This window comes from Trifolium pratense, linkage group LG4 (genome assembly GCF_020283565.1).
Source record: "Trifolium pratense cultivar HEN17-A07 linkage group LG4, ARS_RC_1.1, whole genome shotgun sequence".
NCBI lineage: Eukaryota > Viridiplantae > Streptophyta > Magnoliopsida > Fabales > Fabaceae > Trifolium > Trifolium pratense.
The window spans coordinates 20,105,115-20,130,971 of record NC_060062.1 but is presented as its reverse complement, the minus strand read 5'-3'; the positions used below and the strand labels follow the sequence as shown (position 1 = coordinate 20,130,971).

General features: G+C 34.2%; 2 protein-coding genes and 1 non-coding gene across 3 annotated transcripts; 1 reads left to right on the top strand and 2 right to left on the bottom strand.

Moving 5' to 3' along the window:
* Positions 1-5,330: 5,330 nt before the first annotated feature.
* LOC123921175 (protein high chlorophyll fluorescent 107) lies at positions 5,331-9,947 on the bottom strand. Its single transcript, XM_045973604.1, has 8 exons — positions 9,020-9,947; positions 8,545-8,688; positions 7,446-7,751; positions 7,275-7,334; positions 6,863-7,108; positions 6,436-6,546; positions 6,163-6,339; positions 5,331-6,013 (listed from the first exon to the last, which is right to left on the bottom strand). Exons 1-8 carry the CDS (start codon positions 9,539-9,541, stop codon positions 5,648-5,650), a joined length of 1,932 nt encoding a protein of 643 aa, XP_045829560.1. The 5' UTR covers positions 9,542-9,947; the 3' UTR covers positions 5,331-5,647.
* Positions 9,948-10,701: 754 nt separating this feature from the next.
* On the bottom strand, positions 10,702-18,508 carry LOC123923436 (FIP1[III]-like protein). The gene is made up of 8 exons (XM_045976127.1): positions 17,903-18,508; positions 17,307-17,473; positions 17,064-17,190; positions 16,435-16,506; positions 16,233-16,334; positions 15,958-16,148; positions 13,694-15,410; positions 10,702-11,564 (listed from the first exon to the last, which is right to left on the bottom strand). The coding sequence occupies exons 1-8, from the start codon at positions 18,335-18,337 to the stop codon at positions 11,028-11,030; spliced, it is 3,348 nt and encodes a 1,115-aa protein (XP_045832083.1). The 5' UTR covers positions 18,338-18,508; the 3' UTR covers positions 10,702-11,027.
* A 4,712-nt stretch (positions 18,509-23,220) lies between these two features.
* LOC123882634 lies at positions 23,221-23,337 on the top strand. Its single transcript, XR_006799947.1, has one exon. It is a non-coding gene; the product is annotated as a U5 spliceosomal RNA (small nuclear RNA).
* Positions 23,338-25,857: the final 2,520 nt, after the last annotated feature.

The window sequence follows — 25,857 nt, the reverse complement described above, 5'->3', positions numbered from 1 at the left end:
AGCATAATTTTTTTCATGTTTGGATGGAAATCAAAAATGTTCCAGAGCCATTGGATGTAATTAAACTCAGACAATGAGATGCTATTACATTAGGCTATCTCCTTTTTTTGGTTATTAAAATTGTTTGTATGCACATTCAAAGGAGACATATCTTGATTCTTGAAGACAAAGCTATAAACAAAATTAACTTGTAGTAGTATATTTTATCAACAATTTAACTTAACAGTCATCATAATCTAGCTTAATAAAATCTATAAGATGAATATAATTTTCCCTATGATTAGTAACATTTCAAAGCATTTTCATTTCATATGTAATTTTCCCTTCTCTGTATGATCAAATGATAGCATGAGTTAGTTATTTAAAACAGTTGTGATCAAATCACTAGGACAACTATGGATTATCTGTTATTGCTAGTAGGCAGCGCAATTACTCAAATCTCAACTCATCACCCATAAATTGATAAACATCAAAATCATAACAGTTACCTGCTGGAAATAAAGGTTGTGAATCTCTTTGGCGCGCGCAGGATTTCCTTCAGCAGAAACTATTTTGTACAAGAACAGCAAGTAGTGACAAATTTATCGAGTTGTAGAAGCTATAAAATACCTGCAATTGCAATGTGTGAAATAGAAAATTCTTGACAATTTCCCCTTCACCATTGAGCAGAAAGGTAAGCGCGGATGGATCCATAATATAGAGGTTGTTTATCTGCAGGATCATTAGTTGCAACAGTCCTAACTAACTGGATTCCCACAGTAAGTAACGACAGTACCTCAAAGCAACTTCCAAGCTTCCTTTTCAATCTCAGAAAGCTCCCTCTCATCTTTTTTCTCACGAAAATCATTCGAACTATTATCTAAATTTACATTTGAGTCAGACCCGTCAACTTCTTTCAATTTACGTTGATCATCAGTATTAATTCTATCAAACACCGAGGGCTTCGCATTCAAACAGCTTTTAATGAAAATATTCTCAAATCCGAAGCTACATTCGGTATCAATGATACAACCCAAGGCTAACACTTCCAATAACATAAATGAAAATATTCTCGAAGCTTTTGTCATTAACATTAGAATCAACCGATGACTGATTTCTAAAATCCGAAGCTACATTTGGTATCAATGATACAACCCTAGGCCTAACACTACCAATATTAACACAAAAGCTATAGTGCTAAAATTCCTAGAATGACCCCAATTCAAATCGGGAACGCTAAAATCTCGCTGATTCAAACTAGTCACATGTATATAACCTATACAATCTTAGTATTACATCTATAATATCTATAGCTTGATCTGGACAAGATACTCATCATTGTTGAATCACTAAACTTAATTGGATAAATGCATGTTTTGAATTACAATAAAAAAGAAGTGTTACATTATTTTTTTCCTTATTCTGCAACACCATTCTTCTGTCAAGTTGGAACCACAACATGAGTAGTTTAAAGTAATTGCAGAAAGACATAAATTATTCATCGTGTCAAGCTCACTTCACAACAAACCATATAAAGAAGGATAGAAATTTGGAATGTACCTATATCATAAACTAGATACATTAATGTTTCAATGTACCTAAAAAGTGAATGTTTTCTTATATTAAGGACTAGAGGGAGTACGTGATATGTAAGACCTAACTGAGTAAGCCACTTACAAACCAAACCGGTTAGTTCTGTTGTCTCGAATTGATGACTTACTAGATCAACTCAAGGGAGATAAGGTTACTTCTAAGCATGCAAGTCTCGAAAATGAATTAGGAGAAGTCTCTATAACATGAATTTGAAAAAAAATTATAGAAAAATTGAAATTTAGTCAACCAGTCAGCAATTCTATTTCCCCAGCATTTCTATTTCCCTCTCACCATGTATGATTGAACTGCACCCGCCAATTCAACTCCAGAAGCTCTTGGATGCGATGTACCAAAGTTAATTAAGGACTAGAGGGAGTACGTGATACGTAAGACCTAACTGAGTAAGCCACTTACAAACCAAACCGGTTAATGATTCTTATCAAGAACAAGTATCTGTTGTCTCGAATTGATGACTTACTAGATCAACTCAAGGGAGCTAAGGTCTTTTCAAACCCTCTGGTTTAAAACTTAAAAGTCACGCGGAGAAGAGAGCAAATGAATATATAACAAGTGTTCACAATGTGTGAAGAATAACCAAACCACAAATTTAAGAGAATCCTAGCAAGAAATTCAAAATGCATATGACCATTCATTTGGCTTAATAAAACACTGAAAATGTATCTAGATTCAAGTCTAATCCAAACAAGAAATCAACTATTTTTGGAATCAAAACCAGCAATAAACCAGACTTAACCCAAAATTATTAAAACACTAAATCCAAAATAGGTAAACTAAAGCGCCAGATTTCCTCCTCTTCCTTCTTCAAGATTTTCATTACTCCTTTCCGTAAGCACTTCCACAATGACATCAAGCTTTTTGCAGATTTGAGTAAGCAACTTATTTGTGTGTCTAGTCACTTCCTGTAACCATTTTTTCAAAATGAAAATAATAATCAACAACATTGTTACAAAGTGGAATTAAAATAAGGATATACTCCATATATTTACCAAATATTCAGCAGCAAAATCTTCGATGGTAGGTTCTTGTTGAACATCAACATTTTCAACCGCTGCCACCGTGTTGTTGTTATTAGGGTTCTTGATCTTTCTCTTGCTCTGAAAATTTGAAAAAAGTTTATCTTTTTTAATATGCAAATAGCCAAACAGCATGAAATTAATACAAGAACATAATTGTTTCCTTACCCTAAGCTGCTCATCTGTGTTGTCGACAGCATTCTTTCCCCTCTTCTTGTTCGCCATTCTTTCTTTGCGTTTTTTTGTGTACACAGAATTAGAAAGAAAAAACCTGACTCGTAAGGGATGAAAATAATTGAAAAGTTGAAAAAGTTATAGTATAAGATACAAAGTGGGCCTTCTTTGACCAAGTTGGGCCCACTACCATATCCAAAGTTAGTTCTGTCAAAACGTGGGGCCCGACAATTTCGGGCCGGCCCGGTCGAGCTTCGGGCTTCGTCGGGCCGGATTAAAAAGTTCGGATAAAAAACGGACTACCAAAATTAGTACCTTAGTGCCTGAGCTCGGCCCGGTATGGGTTGTCGGGCTTTCGGGCCGACCTGATTTTTTACTTTTCAAACTCAACCATATAAATAGGATTAATAATTCTCGCGCGTCGTATTTTTACTCATCCGCTATCTACGATTTTCTCGCGCGCCCTATTTTTACTCATCCATTACCTACGAATTTCTCGCACCCTATTTTTACACATCCGCTACTTAAAAGTTTATCGCCGGTCATATTTTTACTCATCCGCTACCTACGACTTTCTCGCGCGCCCTATTTTTACTCATCCGCTACGTACGATTTTCTCGCGCGTCCTATTTTTACTCATCTGCAACCTGCGAGTTTCTTGGGTGCCCTATTTTTACTCATCTGCTGCGGACGATGTTTTATACTCCCCCCGGTCCTTTTTATAAGGAACACTTAGGGCAAAAAATTTAGTCCTTTTTATAAGAAACTTTGACCAATTTTCAAATGTTTTAAATGTTCAATTTCACTTATGCCCTTATTTATTATGAGAGAGAATTTAAAAATAAGTAAATTAGTTGAATAAAAAGTAATTAAATAAGGGTATATATGGAATAAATTTAAATTTATAAGAGTATTAAATGAAAATAATTATGTTAAATGTGATTCCTTGGTCTGTGTGATTTTTTCAAATTGTTTCTTATAAAAATGACTGGAGGGAGTAATTTATATTACAAACTAAGTTCAAATAATCCAAAACAAATTATTTATATTTATTTTTAATTTTTTCAGGCTTGCGGGCCGTCCGCGGCCCATTCGGACTAACCCATATTTTAATCGGACTTTGTCGAGTCGGGCTAAAAAACCCGGAAATAATTCGGGCTAGAATTTTCAAGGTCCGAACCTGGAAAAAAAATCGGGCTAGGCGGGCCGGCCCATTCGGGCTAGCCCATTTTGACAGCTCTATCCAAAGTGATTAATTCATTAATAATTTTATTTTCTTTCACTACCAGTTTAATTTGGTTTGGGGATCAGTTCTGATGACATCAAGTGGTTCCAACCCCTTTCGATCGTAGTTGCGTGGGATCGAACCGTTGTCTTCTCTACCAAGTTCAGCGCCAATTAGCACTGAACCAACTAACGATTGACAATTCAATAATTTTACACCTAAAAAAAAATCATTAATAATTAACACGGGAATTGAAAGTAAGTGTTAAATACAAGCATTAATTTGATAAAATTAATAAAGTTAAGAATGTCTTACAAGCATTAATTTGATAAAATTAATAAAGTTAAGAATGTCTTACAAGCATTAATTGGTTGTGCCTAATCGTTAATGCTTAGATGAATATTCACATAAGAATTTCTCTTTCGAATCCCTTCTTGAATTCAAAGTCAACTCTTATTAAAATATATGGAGTTTCTTTTTTTTGGATAAAAAAAATATATGGAGTTAATACACTGAAAATTAAAATATTTAATTTTTAAAATAAAATTCTTAAAAGATACTTTTAGAGCACTGGTTAACGATATTCAATATGGATAAAGAGAAAGGAAATACAGGGAATACTTTAATAGAGTGTATCATATATCTTTTGAACGGAAAATATATTATTATTAATAATCAGGTATCTGTACAAAACGAACAGAGATCCGTAAAAAAGTTACAAAACAAATGCGTTGCATATAAGCGGAACACCAACGAAAATACTAAAACAGACACTCTTCAACTTCTAGATAAATAAAAAAAAAAAAAAAAAAAAAGTGTATCATACTATTTGCTTGAGCCGCTTCATCCTTGCTTATAAGACCTTTACTCCATTTCATCCTTGCAAAGTAGCAGTTTGCGATGTGTGATTCTCATCGTGGTTGTTGAATCAATGCAACCACTACAAAAATTGTTGAAAGCAAAACTAATACAGTAACTTTCTAATCATCTTTGTTATTATTCTAATATTTTTAGAGGAGACGTACTAATACATGCAAAGGTCAAGTTTATGGGATATTTATACATTCAAAGTTTTAGACTCGTTTGTACAAGTGATATGAAAAAACTAGAAGTGTATAAAAAAAAATAGAAGATTTGATTTAATTTTGTGGATATTCTTCTTCTTCTTCTTCTTCTTCTTTGGTATAAAAATCAATCACGAAAGAATAATTACATTGATTAGTTTTGAAAATTTCTCTAATTTCATGGTGGTGAGTATAAAACGAATTACTAATATTTTCAGATTTCAAGCTAATTGAACAAAGATAGAATCATTCAAGTTTGAATGAGTATATGCTTTTTGGTTCATTTATGTTAAAGCTGGTACTGAGTATACTATACAAAGTGTATCGTATATTACCATTGGTAAGAACAAGTTTTTTTTACCCTTGAATACAATGCAATATTGTTCGCAGTAGTACTCAGTATACTGTACTTTGTTTTAAATTATTTCTTCTCCTTTTTCAACACAAGGCAAAACATCTCATGTAACAGAACAAGTTCCAACAACCCAATTGAACTATTCAAAGTTAATTTGACAAGACCCAGATATGTACTATGCAAGGTTCAAGTTCAAGCCTGAACTATTACTTGTATTTTGAACTTACACTTTGTTGGAAATTCTATTATCTGGTCGCCATATCTTTCTTGGAGACAAAATTTTGTTCGGAGAGGAAATTTTCGGTGTTTCCAGTTGAACTTCCAAGTTTGATACATCTAAGGATAACCTTTCCATAATGAAACGGTCCAAATCAAACTCGCTTTCATCATCCATATCATCATTACCATCGCTGTCACTAGAATAATCAACCGTGTCTTTTTTCAGTCTGGTAATATTTCTCATGGAATCTGGTGGCATGTTTAACGAATTTTGGTCCATCTTCAAGAGTTTCTTCAAGCTGTCAATGGCAGGGTCTAAAATATCTAAGAATCCCATGACCCATGAAGCATCATCTACCACTTCCGTGCGCTGTTGGAAGCAACAAATAACATTTCAAATATTAGCAACACTCCTAATTAGAGTAAATTTGATAACTATACAAGTGTAAATAGGGACTAACATTTCAAATCTCGACTCATCAACTATAAATTGATAAACATAAAAATCATAACAGTTACCTGCTGGAAATAAAGGTTACGAATCTCCTCAGCACGCACAGGATTTCCTTGATCTTCCTCTAGTGATGCCCAAGTCATCCATGTCACATAACTCTGAGAATTTATATTCAATGAGGATCTAAATAATCCACGAGCAGCTGAAAGATTTCCAACCCTCTGCTCCAGAACACCCCATGCCTGCATTGTATGAAAAGTTGTTTTCAGAAGTGAATATCAAGCTAGGTAAAGGATCAAAATGTCAGAACATTTCTTTATCATATGCAATCATGTCACCTGGAGACACCTTGCAGCACTTTCACTGTTTTGATCAATTGATATAGCTTTTTTGTATAACTCTCTAGCTGTATTCAAGTTTCCTTCTTTCCATTCCATCCAACCCCAAGCCTGCATATCCCAAATCTTATAATTAGACTTTTGTTGGATAAAAAGTTTATTAATCCCAAATCTTATAGCATATGTGCTTATTTGTAAAACAAAAGATAAAATAAAGTCCAACTATTTTTATTTTTATATAAGCTATAAGTTGTTTTCATAAGCCATCCTGGAGAGCTTAGGAAAATAAGCTGAAAACAACCTACATATAAATTGTTTCATAAGCTATCACAAGTGCACTCATTTCACAACAAACAATATAAAGAAGGATAGAAATTTAGATAATGATATATGTGATAAGTAAGACCCAACTGAGTATGCCACTTACAAACCAAACAGGTTGATGCTTCGGATCCAATTCAGATGCTCTCCTGAACAAAACACGAGCACGGTTTGCACTTGCGTGTCTGTATTCTATTAATGCAAGAGACTGCAGGAGAACAGCATCCCTCGGATTTAGAGCATGGCCAATCGTCAGTAGTTTTTTTCCCTTGTCAATCTTTCCTAAGTTTGCTTCAAAGACGCCCCATACATGCCAAGCAAACCTATTTTTAGGACTTGCCTGCACTGCATTCTATTCATTAAAAGAAAAAAAGTCACACATTGATGAAAATTAATAAAAACAAATGGCAAAGTGAACTCCTCAATTCCAAAATCCTAATGAAATATAATCTGATGAATTCTATCGAGCAAAGTAATCAGAAAGAAAATATGGTAGAAATGACAATATTAGATATAACCTCAAACAGTTTCCTCGCGGTACGATTATTTTCCTGTTCCACCTCCATTTGAGCCCAAGCCTATTCATAAAAAAATATACATATCTTGATAAGATAACATGCATAACATAAAAAACAACATATATTATAGTTTGGTTCAGAAACAATGTTGCTCGGATGATGGTGACTTACAAGCCAACTAGCACAACTTTTTGGATTACACTTTGTGGCCTGATTGAATAAATATCGAGCCTGCTGATATCTATTTGCCTTAGCTTCAAGCAATGCAAGTGTTTGATATATGTACTCATTTTGTCCACAATATTGAAGACCTTTTGAAAGCAGACTCCTTGCCTTCTTTATATTTCCCTGCTTTAACTCTAGAACTGCCCAACCATGCCAAGCAGCAACATGCTTCTTATCAGCAACCGTTGCAGCATCGAAAAGCTCTCTTGCTCTCCGGACATTCCCCATTCTATTTTCAAGAACAGCCCAGCACTGTTCAAAGAGAACTTTCATTTGTTAACTTCAGCAGAAAATAAGTCAATCAAAATCCAATGTATCATTAGAGTATTGGAAGCAATCTCTCCCACTCCTAATGTTACTAGATGAAGACAGTTCTAACTAGTACAAGCCTCAAAGGCTTTAGGTATGCCAGGACGTGTAAACTATATTACAGTCTTGTGATATATCAGCTAAACTACAAATTTATGAGTAGTAAGACCTGCGTACTTCATGATAGAGTTCCAATTGATAAGCCAATAAGCTTGAGTTTGAGATCGATCATCGTGTTGATAAACAAGGTAGAGCTCAAAAAGAGAAAGACTGATTATTTTGAAACTGATAGAAGAGTAAACCATCAATTTTGTCTCCTAAATATCAGTATTTCCAACTTAGTCCCGAAGTATATAAAAATAATAAGTCGTCCTTAAACTAGATGAAATACGTTAACTTAGTCCCTAAACTATATGAAATCAGACAAATTAGTTCCTTTTATTATATATTGACAAGAGATACTAGGGATTGAGATGAATTTCATATAGTTTAGACTAGACTAACTTAATGAATTTCGTATAGCTTAAGGACTATATATTATTTTCATATAGTTCAGGTTCAGGGACTAAATAGTTAAGAGATTGATATTCGAGGGGCTAAATTGATGGCTTATTCCCGATAGAACGAGAAAAGTTGATCAAAGTGAGTGTACGATACAACTTATAGTTGCAACTAACATTAATAGTCTCCAACTATATCTAACACATCACATGCAAAAACAAAACTGAACACTAACCTGCCAAATGAAGGCATTTTCACCCTGAGTAGCTTGGCAACCCTTCTCATAAACCTCTCTAGCTTGACTTGTTTTAGATTGCTTACTCAAAACTTTCCCAAGTGCCACATAAGGTCTGCCATCTTCAGGCCAATAGTATATGCACTTCCATAAATAAGACAAAAAAAAAAAACATTATCAGAAACACACACAAAACTAAAGCCATGTTCGGACAATTAGCATTTACGCAGCGCTTATCATATAAGTGCATGTTTATAAATTATTTCTATAAACTGTTTTCATAAGCTATCCTGAAGAGTTTATTGAAATAAGTTGAAAACAACGTATGAACAATGTCATACGCTGTTTCTATAAATTCTCTTAAACAGTCTCACAGATACTTGTGCCAGTAGATATAATCGAGTAATTCAATCCAAACAAACCCAAATATAGCAAATTTTCAGAAAACCTCAAAACGAGATCATGAAAACCTCACCTGCTGAAGTATTTCCTCTGCTTCTTCATAACGAAAGTTTCTTGTCAAAACCTTGGCCTTATATAATGTCAAGTCCAAATTCACAGTCAAAGGCTTCTTTTCCGAGTCTGATTCAACCCTCCCTGGTTCAAACATCGGCATCTTCTTCGCAAATTTCGTTAGCTCGGCATCAATTGAAGAAGCTTTTGGTTCCTCTTCCTCTGTTTCATAATTATCTTGTTCTTCCTTCTCATCAAAGTTTTGGCCGGAAAATTCCTTCACCGGTCGGCGAACCACGAGTGTTCCTTCAACTAAGTTTGAGTCTTCAGGTGGAATGTAATTGAGGGTACTCTGTTCGGAGGAAGGGGCATTTTTGTCCAAAACTGAAGTTGAGTCTTTGAGAGTGCAACATGGTGTGGTGAGATTGGAAGGTGAAGAATGGAAGGGTAAGATGGGAACTTTGAGGTTGAATTTGAAGAGATGGTTAGGATTTTTGGACTGAGTGAAGAGTGTAGCAGATGGAGGAGAAGGGATTGAGTTCATTTCTGGTTAACGGATTAAACTGTCTCCTACTATACAAACCAAATGTGGAAGAAGATAACATGTACAATTACCATCATAACCCTCCACTGTTTGGTGAGCTTAAACTTGCTGGATGGAAAATATTTATTCCTGCTTAAATTTATGATGAAAGTGGAGGGAGAATTTTTTTAAGTTTTCTTTCTTTTTGACATAATAATAATCATATTTTTAGGGAAATTAGAGAGTGCTAAGTATAATTTGACGGGTTATGAATGAACCAGCATGTCCAAAGTGTGTGCAAGGGTAATTTGGTCTGGGATTATCCACGTAGCTACATGGCTTGTGTGGCTGAGGATATCATCCAAAAAACAGATTTTGGTGACACGTGTGGGTTCATGAATGGCAAGTCTATTTCACTTCGTGATTTAATCATCTTGTGAATGAAAAGATATATCATATATATAGTATAAAAAACTTCAGCAAAAAAATATACTAAAAAACAGTGAACATCAGTATAATAACAACAAAAATGTTTACTGTTAAAAAACATTTATCAATTAACTTTAACCCTATTTTTGACAGAAAATATATAATGATTACTTATCATTAAAAAATATAAAATTGCCTTAGTCTGAAATATAATGTTAGATACTTTAAAAAAAAAATTATGCTTAAAACTCGACAAACTATTTACAAATCATGTCTAAACATATGCACTCTAAAAGCTAAATAAAGTTTAATGATTATACACTATCAACAAATTCAGCAATAAACAGTTTAATTATTATACACTATCAACAAATTACAAAATCAATTATTATGATTGATTGAGGGAGCAAAAAATATTACATCGACGATATAAACAAATTAAATCCTTAATTAGATTAAAAAAAAACCAAATCCTTAATTAGATTAAAAAAAAAAACACTTAATATGATTAAATATACAAGCAGATCTATTTGATTTGGAAGGGTTAAATTCTTTCCAATTAACAATACTGTGAAGATTATGATTAAATATACAAAGCATACCTATTTGATTTGGAAGGGTTTAATTCTTGCCAATTAACAATACTATGAAGTAATAATAATTATAAAAATGTTTCATGATATAACAAAGCAACGCTGCGTTGAAATGAGTAGAAAAATTAATTAACAAAGTGGCATTTTGATGCAGTGTAATTGAATTGAATAGAAAAATTTACACCAATAGCCAAATGTATGCAACGCAACCTTTCGGCAAAGAGAAGCTGTTTCCACAATTAAAAACTTCATGACCAAAGTCACTGAGCAACCTTCGTTGTTACATTAAACTTCATGTCTATCAAAGCCCAAGAATCAGTGTACACAATATAGACATGAATTCTCAGACATTACTGCAGAAATATAGTAAAAAAAAACAACAGAACCCTCCCCAAGTATTCAATAATGCAATTCAGTGTTCCTCAAACAAAACTGTCTGCTGTTTATCAAATTCAAATGAATAATGAATTCCACAAACAGAAAAACTAACCGCCGTTCCAGCGCCTCTTTCGAGCTGGCCTATTTTGCTTTATTTCACCAATACCAACTGCCAAGTCAGTGTTTGGCTTCAAACTCTTTTCTGCTTCTTTTATCACACTGATGGGCTGCTTGAAGCGCTCCCTACGTTTCTCCATTTTAGCTAATGTATCAAGAATCTTCTGGCTGTCAAAATTAGTTGTCTGCAGCTCAGAATTATTTCCATTTTGTGAGATTCTCTTCTTTGCACTGTCAGCAAGTGCTGCATTCTCAGAAACACCTCTTTTGGATACAGAAACCTCCGTGGATGGTTCGTCTGTTAGTATCTCACCTTCTTCTATATCCAAACCTTTTTTCTGCCTTTTATCTGGAATGTTCTGTAGTAATTTCTTATTTTTGTTGTCACACTGAGATTTTGAGATGTCAAATTTGATAGCCTTCTTACGAGAATCATCAAAACCAACCAAAGCTTTCCGCTTCGCAGCAATCCCTTGATCCACATTTGCAAGTCTATCATTGCACATCACTCTGGAACTTTCTGCAGACTGCATAATCAGACACAAGGGTATCTTATAAATTTATTATCAAAACACGAAACTATCTAACAAATAAAAACCACCGTTGTTGAACTAGTATAGTGCATCAAATAAATGAGTGAAAGTGCAATAAGAAGGCATTTGAGTTACCAAGTTAGAATGTCCAATATAAATAAACATGGATACTAATAAAATGATCGACAGCAGCAGGAAGTCATTAGAGTGACAGCATGCTAGGTAGAATTGTTTCAAGTAAAATATATACAAGTTATCCACTATAAAATAGAATAGTAGAACTTCTGATGATAAGGATTAGTCAACATAATAACAATGTAACTTATAACTACGCTGGCTTGTATACTCAACATAAGGTGAAAATATACTATGATCAACTGTGTCATTCATTTTTAAAGTTAAATGCTGATAAATCAATCTGAGAAGTTTAAGAACTAAATGTATAAATGACACTGAAGCAGCAGACCAATATAATTCAATCATGTAAATGGGCAGAAGAAAATATTATCAGAACAAAATATAGTGATCAAGCTCTTTACAGAACAAAATATTAACAGTAATACATCTTCAAACTACTAATTATTTTCCATGAAATTATTTTTAGCAGTAACCTAAAATATATAAAATACATATCTTGAAAATAACATAGGCAGACAGACAGCATTATTAGAGGATGGCAAAAAACTAGGAAGATACTGTCCTCATTGATAGAGACACTTATTTAGAATCATTAACAAGGTCCAAGAATTAGACCAAACATGCAAGTCCACTCTTTGTACACAATAAAATAATACTTTTATTTGAACAGCAGTGCAGACTTTTGAAGGTCATAAAACATCACAACCATATCAGATCCATGCATTAAATCATAAAATTAATTACACAATATATACTTGAAAAAGTAAGGTCAGTTCATCTGAATCTGATTCTACATATATAAAGGTAAAAAAGAACCCCCCAGTGTACCCTTCACGCTCTGGGGGTAAAAAATTAATAGCATCTTAGTAAAAAAAAATAAAACCAGTGACAAATGTTTTTTGGCTACACCTCATGCTTGATGTCACACATACCCATGTCCAAGACTATTCTTAAATTTCTTGGGACTTTTCTGCAGATACAATTACGAAGTGGACTCTGGATGCAAGGTATTGAGTGATTAAGAAATTCAGAAAATAAATGGAAGATGTGCAAGCAAAATAAGACATTCATCGGAAAAGCATACCATAAGCCACATAATTATATAAATACAGAAGATCAAAGAGTGCAATTACTAACTAAGCCCCTGATCATCTGTGCTAACTATCCATGGTGGTGACAGCAATCATAATCACCACACATGTCACATTCCCAGCACAACCCATATATTAATTTTCAGGCTGGTCCAGTATCCAAAGGGGAAAGGAAGAAAAAGAGGAAGATCGTTATAGAGTTCCATTTATAAAATCACGAAAGTTATAGAGTATGCCCAAAAAAGGGCATGGTGGCATAAATCTCCCACCACGGACCCATTATAGATCTATTGAAGGTAGCCTTACATTGCATAAGTAGGAGGCTTATTCCACAAACCTATAACCTCTAAGTCACACAACAGCAATCCCAACTGTTGCGTCAAGGCTCCGTTTTCAATGAATACCCAGAATAAAATTAAACTAGGTTGACGGAAAATATAAAAATCAACTAAAACAAAAGGAAAAATACAGTACATGAAAGTAATACCAAACAAAATGACATACAGATAAATGTACATGACACAAAAGTAGCACCTTCAAGCCATGAAATACCACGTTTTATTTTGGAAAGGAAATCTGGGACTTAAGCTATAATGACTCCATGAGATTGCTTTTAGTTTTTTACTTGAAATTCTCTTCAATTTAGCTTCATATTTTAGCTTCATAGGATGCTTAACTTAAGGTCATCACTCATCACTACAATCTTAATTATTTTAAAAGAATAATAAAAAATAAAGAAGGTAAAGATAGAAAAAACAATATATAGCTGCATGAGGGCAGTGGTACAATAGATATTGAATGAGAAAACATTGGAGCCAAACAGATGTTGAGTAGCTCATATGGATAAAAAGGTACAGCAATGCAGGTTCTTAACCATAACTTCCCCAATTTTACCTTTCCTTCCCAAGTAATCATGTCAACTGATTTCCTGCATCTCAGCACTGTCTGACGACAGTGATCTCCATTCATAACCTTAGAGCTTCTTTTAAAAAAGCTGTTTCTATCTCTCTCTGAAAAATTTATCCGATGCTGCTGTAATTTTATATCATATCTTTGCACCCTAGCATGCATAGTTCCATTTCTTGCATGCCTTCCGTGCCTTGGAGTTTTGTCGTAGAATAATGCATCCTCGTCAGGGTAAAATCCATCATGCCAAACAATATTGTCATTGTTGGTCCAGTGTGGAACCTCAGATGGAAGAGGGTAAAACTCACAGTCGTCTACAGGAGAAGTTGTGCAATCTTCATCTTCAGCAGCATCAGTATAATCACAATGCCAGTTATTGCCTCTATTGGTGGCCTGGTTATGTCTCTCATCTCCCCTAAAACTATCATTTACTCTATGCATATAATGTCTCCCTGAATCGGTATAAGATTGCCTCTGGTACTTCAAATATGAATTCTGATTATGTGCATATTTGGGGAACTCATCTTCCGGTTCCCCAGACCACAGGGTATCCGCAATTAAGGGGGGCCTGTCATGATGTCTACCCCTTCCTGTATATCTTTCTAGTGATCTATCAATTTGTAGAAACTGCTCTTCATGTGTATTATTCAAATATTCCATTTCTCTCTCAGCAAAAGTAGAGGGCCTTCTATAACTTCTGTTTAAAACCTCAAACTCATCTTCATCAAAACATCGATCATAATCACAGTTTCCATCCTTAAAATGAGGCTTGTGATGCATTATCCTCCTTTGACCTTCTCTATCGTTAGCAGGAAAGGAGGAATGCTTCGAAAGAAACTGCCTTGACTCCCTATACGAGAGGAGACTCGGGTCATCATCGACATAATGTTTTCTACTAGTAGGATACCAATCGTTGTCTTCATTATATTTTATTAGAGTTCGTCGCTCAAAATAAGACTCCCTCTTATCCCCAATTTTTCTGATATATTGATTTCCATTCTCCCTGAATCTGTCTTCATTTTCCCTATCTGAATATTCACTGTAAACTGCCTGATCCAGTTCATCAACATTTTTGTCAGCACCATGATAGTTTGTTTGTTTTGTTTCCCAATTATATGAAACATCTTTTCTTTCGTGATTTCCAAAATATTGCAGTTGTTCATCGGATCTGTAATTAACAAATTGATGACCCCAGGGAGACTGACTCCTTCCACTGGATCTGGGGATGTGAGAGACATTATTATCATTTTCTATGTGCTTTTTCAGCTTAGAACCGGGGATATGTCTACCCCTTTGATGCCTCTGATCCTGTTGTACTGGACCTCTATTTCTTGAATAATAAGATATATTTACTGGTTTTCTGTTGACACTAATGTTCTTTGAGGTTTTATCATAAAGTGACAAAGACTCCTTTATGCCGGTGTCAGAACTCACCAAATGACTTCTTAAAGGGCTCTGATTTTTCTCATTATAAACATGTATAACATCTTCAGTTCCTTCAGAACCACTGTCAGAATAAGTCAGACTAAGTTCTTGATCACCAAGTGATAATTCTGGTTCACTCCAGCATGGATTTGCACTGCATGTGTCAATGTCAACTCTCTCTTCTGTTTTCATTTCTTCCTCCAGCACTTTACCATCGTCGGAATTTCGGTCCTCTTCATCTGGATGCTGAACTTTGACCACATCAGGAATTGGGTCATTTCTGTGATTGTGAAAAATAAAAATCCACATCAGTTATTTTATATGTTCAACTCCCCCTACCAAACAAACAACTTCAAGAAGCATGGTAAATTTTATTGAGAAATTTATATTTCAATAGAAGGAGAAAGTCCTAAAAGTCATTTACGAATTTCAACGAAGGACCCTTAGTAACAAGAAATGCGACTATATAAAAGATATGATTGTCCATATAATGTAAGGTACTAATCATTATCAGTAAATTACTACCGTTATGACATAGTGGAGGATTATATTTAACACCGCTTGAGTGATCTGGAGCTGAGGAAGGAAATTGAAGGTTGAGGGTGAAGATCATTTTAGTAAAGGGGTCCTTTCCTCTAAATCCTTATGTATCTCTATGATTTTAGTTTTCATTGTTATTTTGGTGCTGTTGGTCATACTTCTAACATGTTTGAAACACACAAAAGCTCTAATTAAGTGAAAACAGATGCCTACAACTGGAATTGGCATAATCATATCGCATATACCATATATAAGGAATCACTGAAATTTTCGGAAAAATAACAGACCTTTCCTGACCAGACGACTCTTCTGATTTTTTAGCATCTTCTATATGTTCTTCAGATAAAACATCATGTTCACTAGAAGAATTGCTTTTGTTTCTGTTATTGCCTGAAATTAAATCCCCCTCTTCAGATGAATCGTGTACGCTGCTCTTGACAGAACCAGAATTGTTGTCAGAGGGCCCATGCACCTTGATCTGCTCCAAGGCACCCATGATTACTATAACAACATATGACAATTACAGCACAAGAATTATGGTAAACTTGGAGTGAGTGCAAACCTGTATAATAACATCAGAATCTATACTGCGCGGACGCCTCAAATGGATGGATGGCTGGCGCTCAACCACACTGTCTTCAACTTGTATTGCTCTGCCCTTTGGCTGGACAAACAGTCAATCACAAAGCCCCAATGTCATATTTGTATTCAACGGTTAAGAAGGAAGCGTGAATGAATAATTAAATTGCTTAATATCAGCATACCACTTGACATTTTGAGGAAGGAGAATGTAAGCTCCCTGATACAGGTTGATCAAATTGCTCCTGTGTGGATGCCTGAAAATACCAACTCCAGTGAGCAAGGTCAAACAAGAGCATTCAGCACAGTAAAACAGCTTAATAGTGTGTTTGGAACACCGGTGCCTTGTCACTAGACGCATGTTTAGTTGAAGCTATGTAAGGTAAGGTAGCTTTTGACTTGCTGTGACTCTTCACCATGGAAACAAGAGTTTCCAAGCATACACCAAATTTTTTTTACACATTTTTAGAAACTTGATTCAATTAAGTATATTTATTAACAGGGATACCCATTTGCATTGATGTTTGCCACAGTTGACCCTTTGAAAATTTGAGAGTATAAGGTTCTTATTAGATAAGTTAAACAGGATTTTCCTAATTGAAACCACACACCAATAATATCACCATTAAAGTTTAACACAAAACAAATTATAATAATGATGTGCAATGCAAGAGGGATATAGTAGAAACTACAAGACTATTATTAGTTACTGAAAGCATAAGTTATTTATTCTTGACGCTGACCAGAAAAAGCAAGAGACAAGCATCACATTAAGCTACAAGTTAAGCTATCGGAAGCACAATAATGAACTCACCAAAGACGAACAATATTGCTTCCAAGTGTTCTCATTTAAACCAAAATTGAAGTAATCTGTTATGTCAGCTCCAGGAATCCTCCATGGCTTCTCCTCCAATTTATCAATGTTTACATCATATATATTCCTGTATGGTAGAATATGAAATTAGCACATAAGATTGAATCTTTTAATTTTAGAAGAATGAAATGTAATATGTTGATATAAGCATGGACAAAACAACATCAGAATGTACAAACTGACCAATGCCGAGGAAGAAAAGATCCACCAAAGTAACTTGAGCTTGATATCTGATTCTGAATATTATCCCCTCTTCCTTGAGTGAAAGATGAACAATCTTTATTCAACCCCATTGACTTACTTGCCTTCGTATTATTATTCACAAACATTGATCCTTGAGTCTTCATAAACTACAAAATGAATCATAATCATAATAAACAACCCATCTCCAAAAATTTAATCATTAAACACGTTTCAATTGCATAAATGCTGCCACAATGTCACTTGTAATATCAATCGGGACAACAAAATTTGATAACTTTCTGAATGGTCTACCCAGTTCAAAGACGTCGAGAATTACTAATCTTTATTAATCACAAGTTTAAACGTTATTAACCTTAATTTTCAAGTATTCGATCGAATCTACGTATAATCAGTATTCGATCGAATCTACGTATAATCATGAAATCGTGGTTAATGAGTTCAAATTTGTGGTTAATTAAGTTCAGTTGATAATTAATGAGTTATCCTAACTTGATATACTGATTAACTAACTCGAAACAAGAATGGTCGAAATGGAAAAGAAATTGTAATAGAAATGGAAGTAAGTAGATTATTACCTTAGAACGAAAAAATTGTGAACCGTATCCACCTTTGGCACCATTTTTACCGTAACCACCACCATGTGCATCAGAAGTAACAAACTCCGAAGCAATCTTGGAGTGATGAATGTACTCCTCCTCCGCGTTGTTGTCCAAACCTTCACGATGAACATTCTCGTCATCACAAGCAACGGAAACACCACCACCACCAGCACGAGGACAATCATCGTCGTTCAACAGTATTTTTAAACCATCATCGTCACTATCCGTTTCAATATAATCATCATTTGCATCGTCGTCGGCATCAGCGTCGTCGTTGTTGTTGTTTAAATCGGCGCCGCCGCCGTCATGATTATGATGATGTGGCGGTTGTTGTTGTTGTTGTGGAGAAGGTGGAAGTTGAAGGTCGGCGTAAAGTTCTCCAAAATCGTCGTCTATGAAATCATGCTCCATTTGTGCAGAGAGTATAGTACGATACGATGAAGAGAGTAACTACTCTAACTCTACTATAGGCGGCTCCTTATAATTTCTACAGTGTTCAATGATAACACAAAAACCCTTGCATTCTTAAACCCTGCCATTAGTAATAGCCATTTTCTTTTTTCTTTTCTTATGTTACAGTACATATAAGCCCTTAGTGGGACCCATTAGTAATAGCCACTAATCCATAGACCCCACTAATCTTAGCTTGTGAAAAATTAAAAAATAATCAGTTATTTTGGTGGTCGAATGTGTAACTCACTGTCACATTACTCTGAGTGTATTAAAATTGCAAACAGATCTATTAAATATTCTTTTTATTAGTCATTTTGGTCCTCTGAGTAGTCAATTTAGTCCTCGAATATTTTCTTAGTTGGTTAATTTAGTCCAAAAAATTACTATCAAATGAGATAGTAGGGATATATTTGCAATTTCGATACATTCAAGGACTAATGTGACTGTGAGTTACACTTTCAAGGACAAAAATGGTGGTTTGCCAAAAATTAAAGGAGAGATAATAAATTGAGGAAACCCAAACTCGTTATCAAATGGACATATTTGTTGTCAAATGGTCGTCCTCTATTTAAGCAGTGAATAAATCTTTCATTCCATTGTTTGAATATTTTAAAAAGAAGATGAACAAAATTGAAGATAAATGGTTGTATGAGGTGAAATTCATTCCATCCTATTCCATTTCATTCCCATTATTATTTTTCAAATCCAAACAATGGAACATTATTATATTTCACCCTGCTCCGCTCCATTCCATTATATTACATCAATCCAAACGGAACCTTAAGTGACGGACAAAATCCGCTACCTAAATAGCAAATAGAGGTATTTTGATAATTTTGTAGGATGCACAAGAAATGGGTAGGGTGACAAAAGTAAATCTTCCTCATAAATAACTTATAAGGCATCTCATGGGCTTTTGTGTTATAGTAGGCCAGGGCATAGGGATGGCGAGAAAACTCAAACCCGATAGACCCACCTAAAACCAAACCAAGTCAACGGGCAAAACCCGAGTTGACTAGGTTTGGGTTTGGATTCGGGTGGCACCCGAATATATGAGTGTGGGTTTGGGTAGTATAAAACCCACACCCGAAACTCATTCATCCACCCGGTTATATATTAAATTTCCTATTTACCCCTATTTATTTTGCTCCATTTTAAGTTTTTAAATGCTGTACTGGTGCATGTTGTAGTGATGATAACATTTGATGAATTGTTTAGTAAAAAAAAACTATTTTGAAATTTACAAACTATATTACCAAATTATGTTACATTTTGCATTTTATCAAATATAGTTCGGGTCGGATTTGAGCAGATAATCAAGTATGCGTGTTCTTGTTACGGGTTTTGGGTTTGGGTGAAAAAACTCGAACCCAACAGGTGCGGGTGTGGGTTTCATTTTTCCACCCGAACAACGTTTGGGTTTGGGTGGCACCCGAATATATGGGTGTGAGTTTGGGTTGTATCAAACCCGCACCCATGGGCACCCATTGCCATCCCCAGGACCTCAACTCATTCAAAAGTGCAAAATAAACAGGTAAACACACAACTTATAAAGAAAAGAAACTATACGTGCAAAATAATTTAACGAAAAAATAATTTATAGAATTATAGAGTTTTATGTTCCAAAAACTTTTTAAGAGTTTTTGTCTTAATTAATTTTTTTTTTTGACAAAATTAATTAAAATATATTTAAATGTCATCAACAAAGAGTTCTGTTTTTTCTTTTGATAATGTCTTGCCACAACCATTATTGTTAGACTAAAAAAATTACATTATCCAATTTTTCTTTGAGTTGAGTTTGTTATATAGGGTGGAGGATAGAAAAAACTCTTTCATTAAAAATAACTCATAATATTCAGAGTTTTTTCTATTGATAAAATCCTTAAATTTCATATATGTAGTATGTATAGGGATTCTTCAAGTTTTAAAACTTTAATTCGTAGAATCCTTAAATTTCATATATGTATCGGAGACGTTCAAATTGAACGTGTAAAATTCTAAATTTTCATGAATTAAGGGTGCTTGAGTTCCAGAATTGTGTATGATATTTTTGAAAAAATTTAGGGAACACCAGAAGGCTAGGGAGTGCAAAAATAAATTCTCATGAATTGATTCAAGTGATAAGAGTCCTCTTAAGCAAGTGATCAAAGTTCAATTTCTAATTCTTACGTATGAAAAAAAAAAGGGTGATGCTAAACAGTGCCCCCGGGGCACTTGTTAAGCATACCTAAAAAGGAAATAAAAGATAAAATTTATATTGAAAAGACAACTTTTTATACTTTTGAGGCATTAAATATACGTATTTCGAGATATAATTTCTATTTTAACATGTTTAACTAGTGCTCGGGGCACTGTTTAGCATTTTCCAAAAAAAAATTGGGAGAAAAAAAACTCATTTTGTGTGCCCAAAAATTTTTCCTACGGAGTTCGTACCAGTGACATTATAAGAAAAGAAAACTTATAATGTCTACATTACTTAGCTAAGAAGAATAAAAAGTCTTTGTTACAAATTGTGTCATAGTTTATGGCTTAATAAAATTCGCAGCAGGCAAAATAAACTAATCTCCCAAATACATCACATCACACAGGTAATAAATTTAACATGTTCAAAGTTCTTGAGGGTATGCTAGCACATTCAAATTGTCAATATATGCATTTTTCTAAAACATAAAAGCCATAATAAAGCCTGACAATGTGCCATATCAGTACATATAAGTCGAAGGGGAAATTGAACAACACAGTACAAGTACAATCAAATTCTCACATCCAAGATATGCAGACAGTTTTGGCATCGTGGTTTAAAAGAATTAGCATACACCTCTATCTTTGTATAGCCTAAAGAACTGTCATCGAAACGAGTTTATATGCCCTGCATAACCTAAAGGCTGCACCACCAACATGATCAATTCATCAGTTGCAAATTTTGTACCCACTTATATGAGCTCACATGCATGATTGTTAGACTCGCGAGTAGACTTGTAAGAGTCTACGAGTCTAGGATGAAAAAACGAGTGGAATCGCTCGTAGAATCATTTTCATTGTAAACTCGTAAAAACTCATATAGGTTCGAGTTTAGGGCAAATTTGCGCGTCGATAAGATTTTTTGAAAAAAAAAACAATTTTTTCTTTAAAAAAACCAAATACGGCCTAAACTCAAACTCAAACTCAAACAAAAATTGTAAAAATCCTAAAGCCTTATTTTGAAAGAACATGCCAACTATCAAACATTATTTTGGACAAGTTTGGAGTATAATATGAAATTCCAGTGACATTGTTTGGAGAGCATGCCAACTATCAAACATTATTTTGAAAGTTACAACTCATGCCCTGAAAAACTTGGTCATATCAGAAAAATGGTAATGGTGCACCTATTGGTGCAGTTGTAACAACTCTTGAGATTGCAAAGGTTCTGAAATATGTTTACTATTTTAGCACATTTGCAGGAAATCATGTTTGTACTGTTGCGGGATTAGCTGTTCTGAATGTAATTGAGAAGGATAAACTTCAGCAAAATGCATATGTTGTTGCCTGTTGGATCATATTTAAAGGAGCGTCTTAATTCACCAATGGAAAAACACGAGAATAAGCTTCTTATTCTTTCTCATATGTCTCGAATCTGCAAAGTCAGTCAATATGCTAAACAAGCAGAATGCCATTCACCAACAAACTGACGGTTCAGTTATAGTTCCAAAATGAAACTGAAAAATATGACACAAACATTAGAATCATCAAAGTTGTCACTGGGCTGTTTCAGGAATGTACTGTCGCTCTATATAACCAGATTGATAAACCATCTAGGATCATCGACGACTCAGCCAATACCATCTAGGATCATCAAAGTTGTCACTGGGCTGGTGAACTAAATTGGCACAAATTTGTAAAATAGCACTGAAATCATCAGTAGTACCTCAAAGCAAATGAATAACTCTTTCCCTTTCTGCAGTGACAGTTCTTAATGACTAGAACAATAGAAAATAGAATGTTGGCACAATTTTCATCGGTGTCTACTTTCAGAATTAATGGTATAGAAGTTGCTCGACCAGTTGTTTAAAGAGAGTCTATGTTGCTCGATACACTTAAGCTAAATGAATTTGGAAATGCAAAGCAACACTGCAGATTAACTATAATGGTACCTAATCATAGCCACCCAAAGACCAGACAAATAGAGATTTGTAGAATAGGTCTTAAAATATTGCCTTTAAAATATATCTGCATAAAAAAGATGCAGTAAGGATGTTGTATTGGCTGCCCATTGTCATCGAGAATACACTATTACGATATACAAAAATTCGTATGCAAAAATTCATACGAATAAGTTAAAAGAGAGGAATGAGCACCATGACCAAAGTGTGAAATGATATAAACGTGAGATGTAATAATGTAACTCTGAGATATCAGTATCACAAATATAATTGATCGATACTTCCCCTAAAAGCAAGACGATTCACAAAAAGCTGAAGTTTGTTTCACGTAACAGAAACCCCATATAATAAAAAGAAAGTATGTATGTATGTATGTATGTATGTATGTGGAAGGAAAAGCTTCAGCAAATGTTTATTCTTCTTTCTTTGAGATATTGAAGAAGTCTAAAATGATTTTAAACATATGAAATTGAAGAGAAAAGATTAAACATTCCAAATAGGTGTTTGGATGAATGAGTGAAGAGTGGAAGATTGTGACAGAGGGAAAGGGAAAGGGGTCAAGTGAGTGTATACAAGTAAAATGAAAGGGCTTCTAAAGGAAGATTATGTTCTAAAGGAAGTCCCACATCGCCTAATTCATAAACCAAATTAAGCAGCTCGCATATAAAATGAAAGGGCTTCTACAAGTTAAAAGCACGGAGCCGTGTTGTGATGACATAGTGAACTATTCTTTCGCCTTTTACTAAAGAATACCGTGTCAGCGCAACAATTTGCGGCATACGCTAGTTTTTGGAAGAGTCCACTTTATTGAGGGCTCTGCAATATTAGTTTAAATAATTGATTAATAATTTCATTTTTGATCTTATCATATTTCATTTTCTATTTTATCATACATCATATATAAATCATAAAGATTAAATTATACCATCTCAATTTTGGATGATGAATCAAATTATGAATAAAGAATTCAAATTGCAGATGATTGAATAAGCTGAAACATGTCTCAATTTTGCATTTCATCAAAGAGGTGTGTTATATAAACACAAAAATACAACACATTTTTTCTCCACTCACAATACGGATATCAAGACGTGCAACAAATATTAAAAAAAAGCAAAAAGTGTAGTTTTGTTGTATTTTTATTAAAAATTTGTGTTCGAATAACATTTTTCTTCATCAAATGCGCGTCATCCCAAGAGTTACATTTTGAATAGATATTATACTTGAGGGTCATTGAGGCTACACTTAACTGTCCCCTTTTTACTTTGTGAATAAAGAATTCAGATTGCAATACCAAGAGTTACATTTTGAATAGATTATACTTGAGAGTCACCAATGGCTCAAACATATCATTTAGGATCACCAAGGCTTATTACATTTAACCATTCCAATTATAACTCTATAATTTGACTATATTTATTCCGATGAAAGAATGCTCCTTTTACAGGAGAGTTGAGAGAGTTCATAAAGACACTCCACAAATTAAAGAGTGATTTAAGGAATTAAAATAAAACACAATATAAACATAAAATCAAATAGTTTCGAGTCTAATAATGATTAAATATTTCAACAGTTTCAATGCCAAATCTAGTTGCAATTTATAGGACTTAGGCATGAATATGTAGCTGCACTTTAGTAGCCCTAAAAGTATGAATTCATAAATCATTATGCAACTATCTCAACAAATATTTTGAAGTCTCAATACTCAGCTACCTCAACAAATATTTTGAAGTCTCAACCATATTGATAAAACAAGAGGACACAATGACTGAACTTTTAGCTTTTTGCGCCGCCAGAAATTTAACTTCAGCATCTTCTGCATAATATTTGCAAGCTCTTTTTTACTTGATTTAAATATAACTTTATCATATGCCCATCAAATAGTCCAAATCGTTAAAAACGTATTTACCACCCCACTCTTTCTATCATGTGATAAATAAGGACAAACCGGAAGATTGAACTCATGATCAGCCACCTCATCAATGCCATGAAAGTGCATAGAACTACTTTTGCCTTAGCGATAGTAAATTGACTTCATGTACTTGGCCAGTTTCGACACACAAGGAAAAGGGAAATGGAAAATCATAAGATATTGTCAAACCAAAAAAGAGCAGAACTAAGGGACACCAAATTATATAGGCAACACTACAATTACAAATGAATGCATCAGTGCACCCTAAAGAATCAAAGGCTTCTCTGCATTCCCTACATTCAATGATTAAAAAGTTTATTACACTACAAATGCTAGGTCCAGGGTCAACAATCGATGGCACAAAGATACCATCTCGAAATTCACATAACGAATATCATTTGGTCTTAAGGGTCATCGAGTCGACATTTAGCCATACCAATTATATGTTTGAATAAAGTATTACACATTATAATATCATCTAGGTCAATGGCATTTAACCATCTGTTAATTTACATAGCCAATATTAACAATTGAGCTTAAGGGACACCGACGCTGCATTATGAATAAATAATTCAAATTACAATATCATCTCATTCTAGGATCATTAATGACTTAAAGATACCATTTGAAATAATTTGTGAATTCGCATAATGAATATCAATTGGACTTAAGCATCATCGAGACCACATTTGCACATATTTTGATAAAGTATTCCCATATTATAATAGCGTCTAAGTCCAAGGCTATCAATGGCTCAAACATATCATCCAACAATTAGCAATGTCAATAGCTATTGAGCTAGAGGGTCATCGACGCAACATTTAACCATCTCAAATTTATATAGCCAATAGCAATTGGACTTAAGGGTCATCGAGGCAACATATCAAAGAATTTATATAGCCAATTATAATTGGACTTAACGAGCCAACATATATCCATCACAGAAATTATATAGCCAATAGCAATTGGACTTAATCGAGCAACATTTAACTACATATTGAGGCAACATTATATAGTCAATATCAATTGGACTTAAGGGGATTCAAGGCAACATATAACCATCTCAAAATTTATATAGTCAATAGTCAATTAGACTTGAGAGTATCAAAGCAACATTAAACCATCATTTATATAGCCAACAATTGGACTTAAGGGTCCCCGAGAAAAACTTTAACCATCTCATATATATTAGACATAAGGGTCATCAAGGCAACATATAACCATCTTCTAAGAATTTATATAGCCAATAACAATTGGACTTAAGGGTCATCGAGGCAACAAATATCCATCATAGAATTTATATAGCCAATAACAATTGGACTTAATCGAGGCAACTGACGCAGTACGGAATACATCAGCAACATTATATAGTCAATATCAATTGGACTTAAGAGTCATCAAGGCAACATAGAACCATCGGTCAT

Coding starts and splice junctions, on each gene's coding strand:
- LOC123923436 (XM_045976127.1), bottom strand. CDS start 18,337: ATGGAGCATGATTTCATAGACGACGATTTTGGAGAACTTTACGCCGAC. Junction 16,149..16,232: donor ATTCTGATGTTATTATACAG/GTTTGCACTCAC, acceptor GCCTTGGAGCAG/ATCAAGGTGCATGGGCCCTC. Junction 15,411..15,957: donor GAGTCGTCTGGTCAGGAAAG/GTCTGTTATTTT, acceptor TCACAATCACAG/AAATGACCCAATTCCTGATG.
- LOC123921175 (XM_045973604.1), bottom strand. CDS start 9,541: ATGAACTCAATCCCTTCTCCTCCATCTGCTACACTCTTCACTCAGTCC. Junction 7,752..8,544: donor AAAATGCCTTCATTTGGCAG/GTTAGTGTTCAG, acceptor CTCTTTGAACAG/TGCTGGGCTGTTCTTGAAAA. Junction 6,014..6,162: donor GTAACCTTTATTTCCAGCAG/GTAACTGTTATG, acceptor TGCTTCCAACAG/CGCACGGAAGTGGTAGATGA.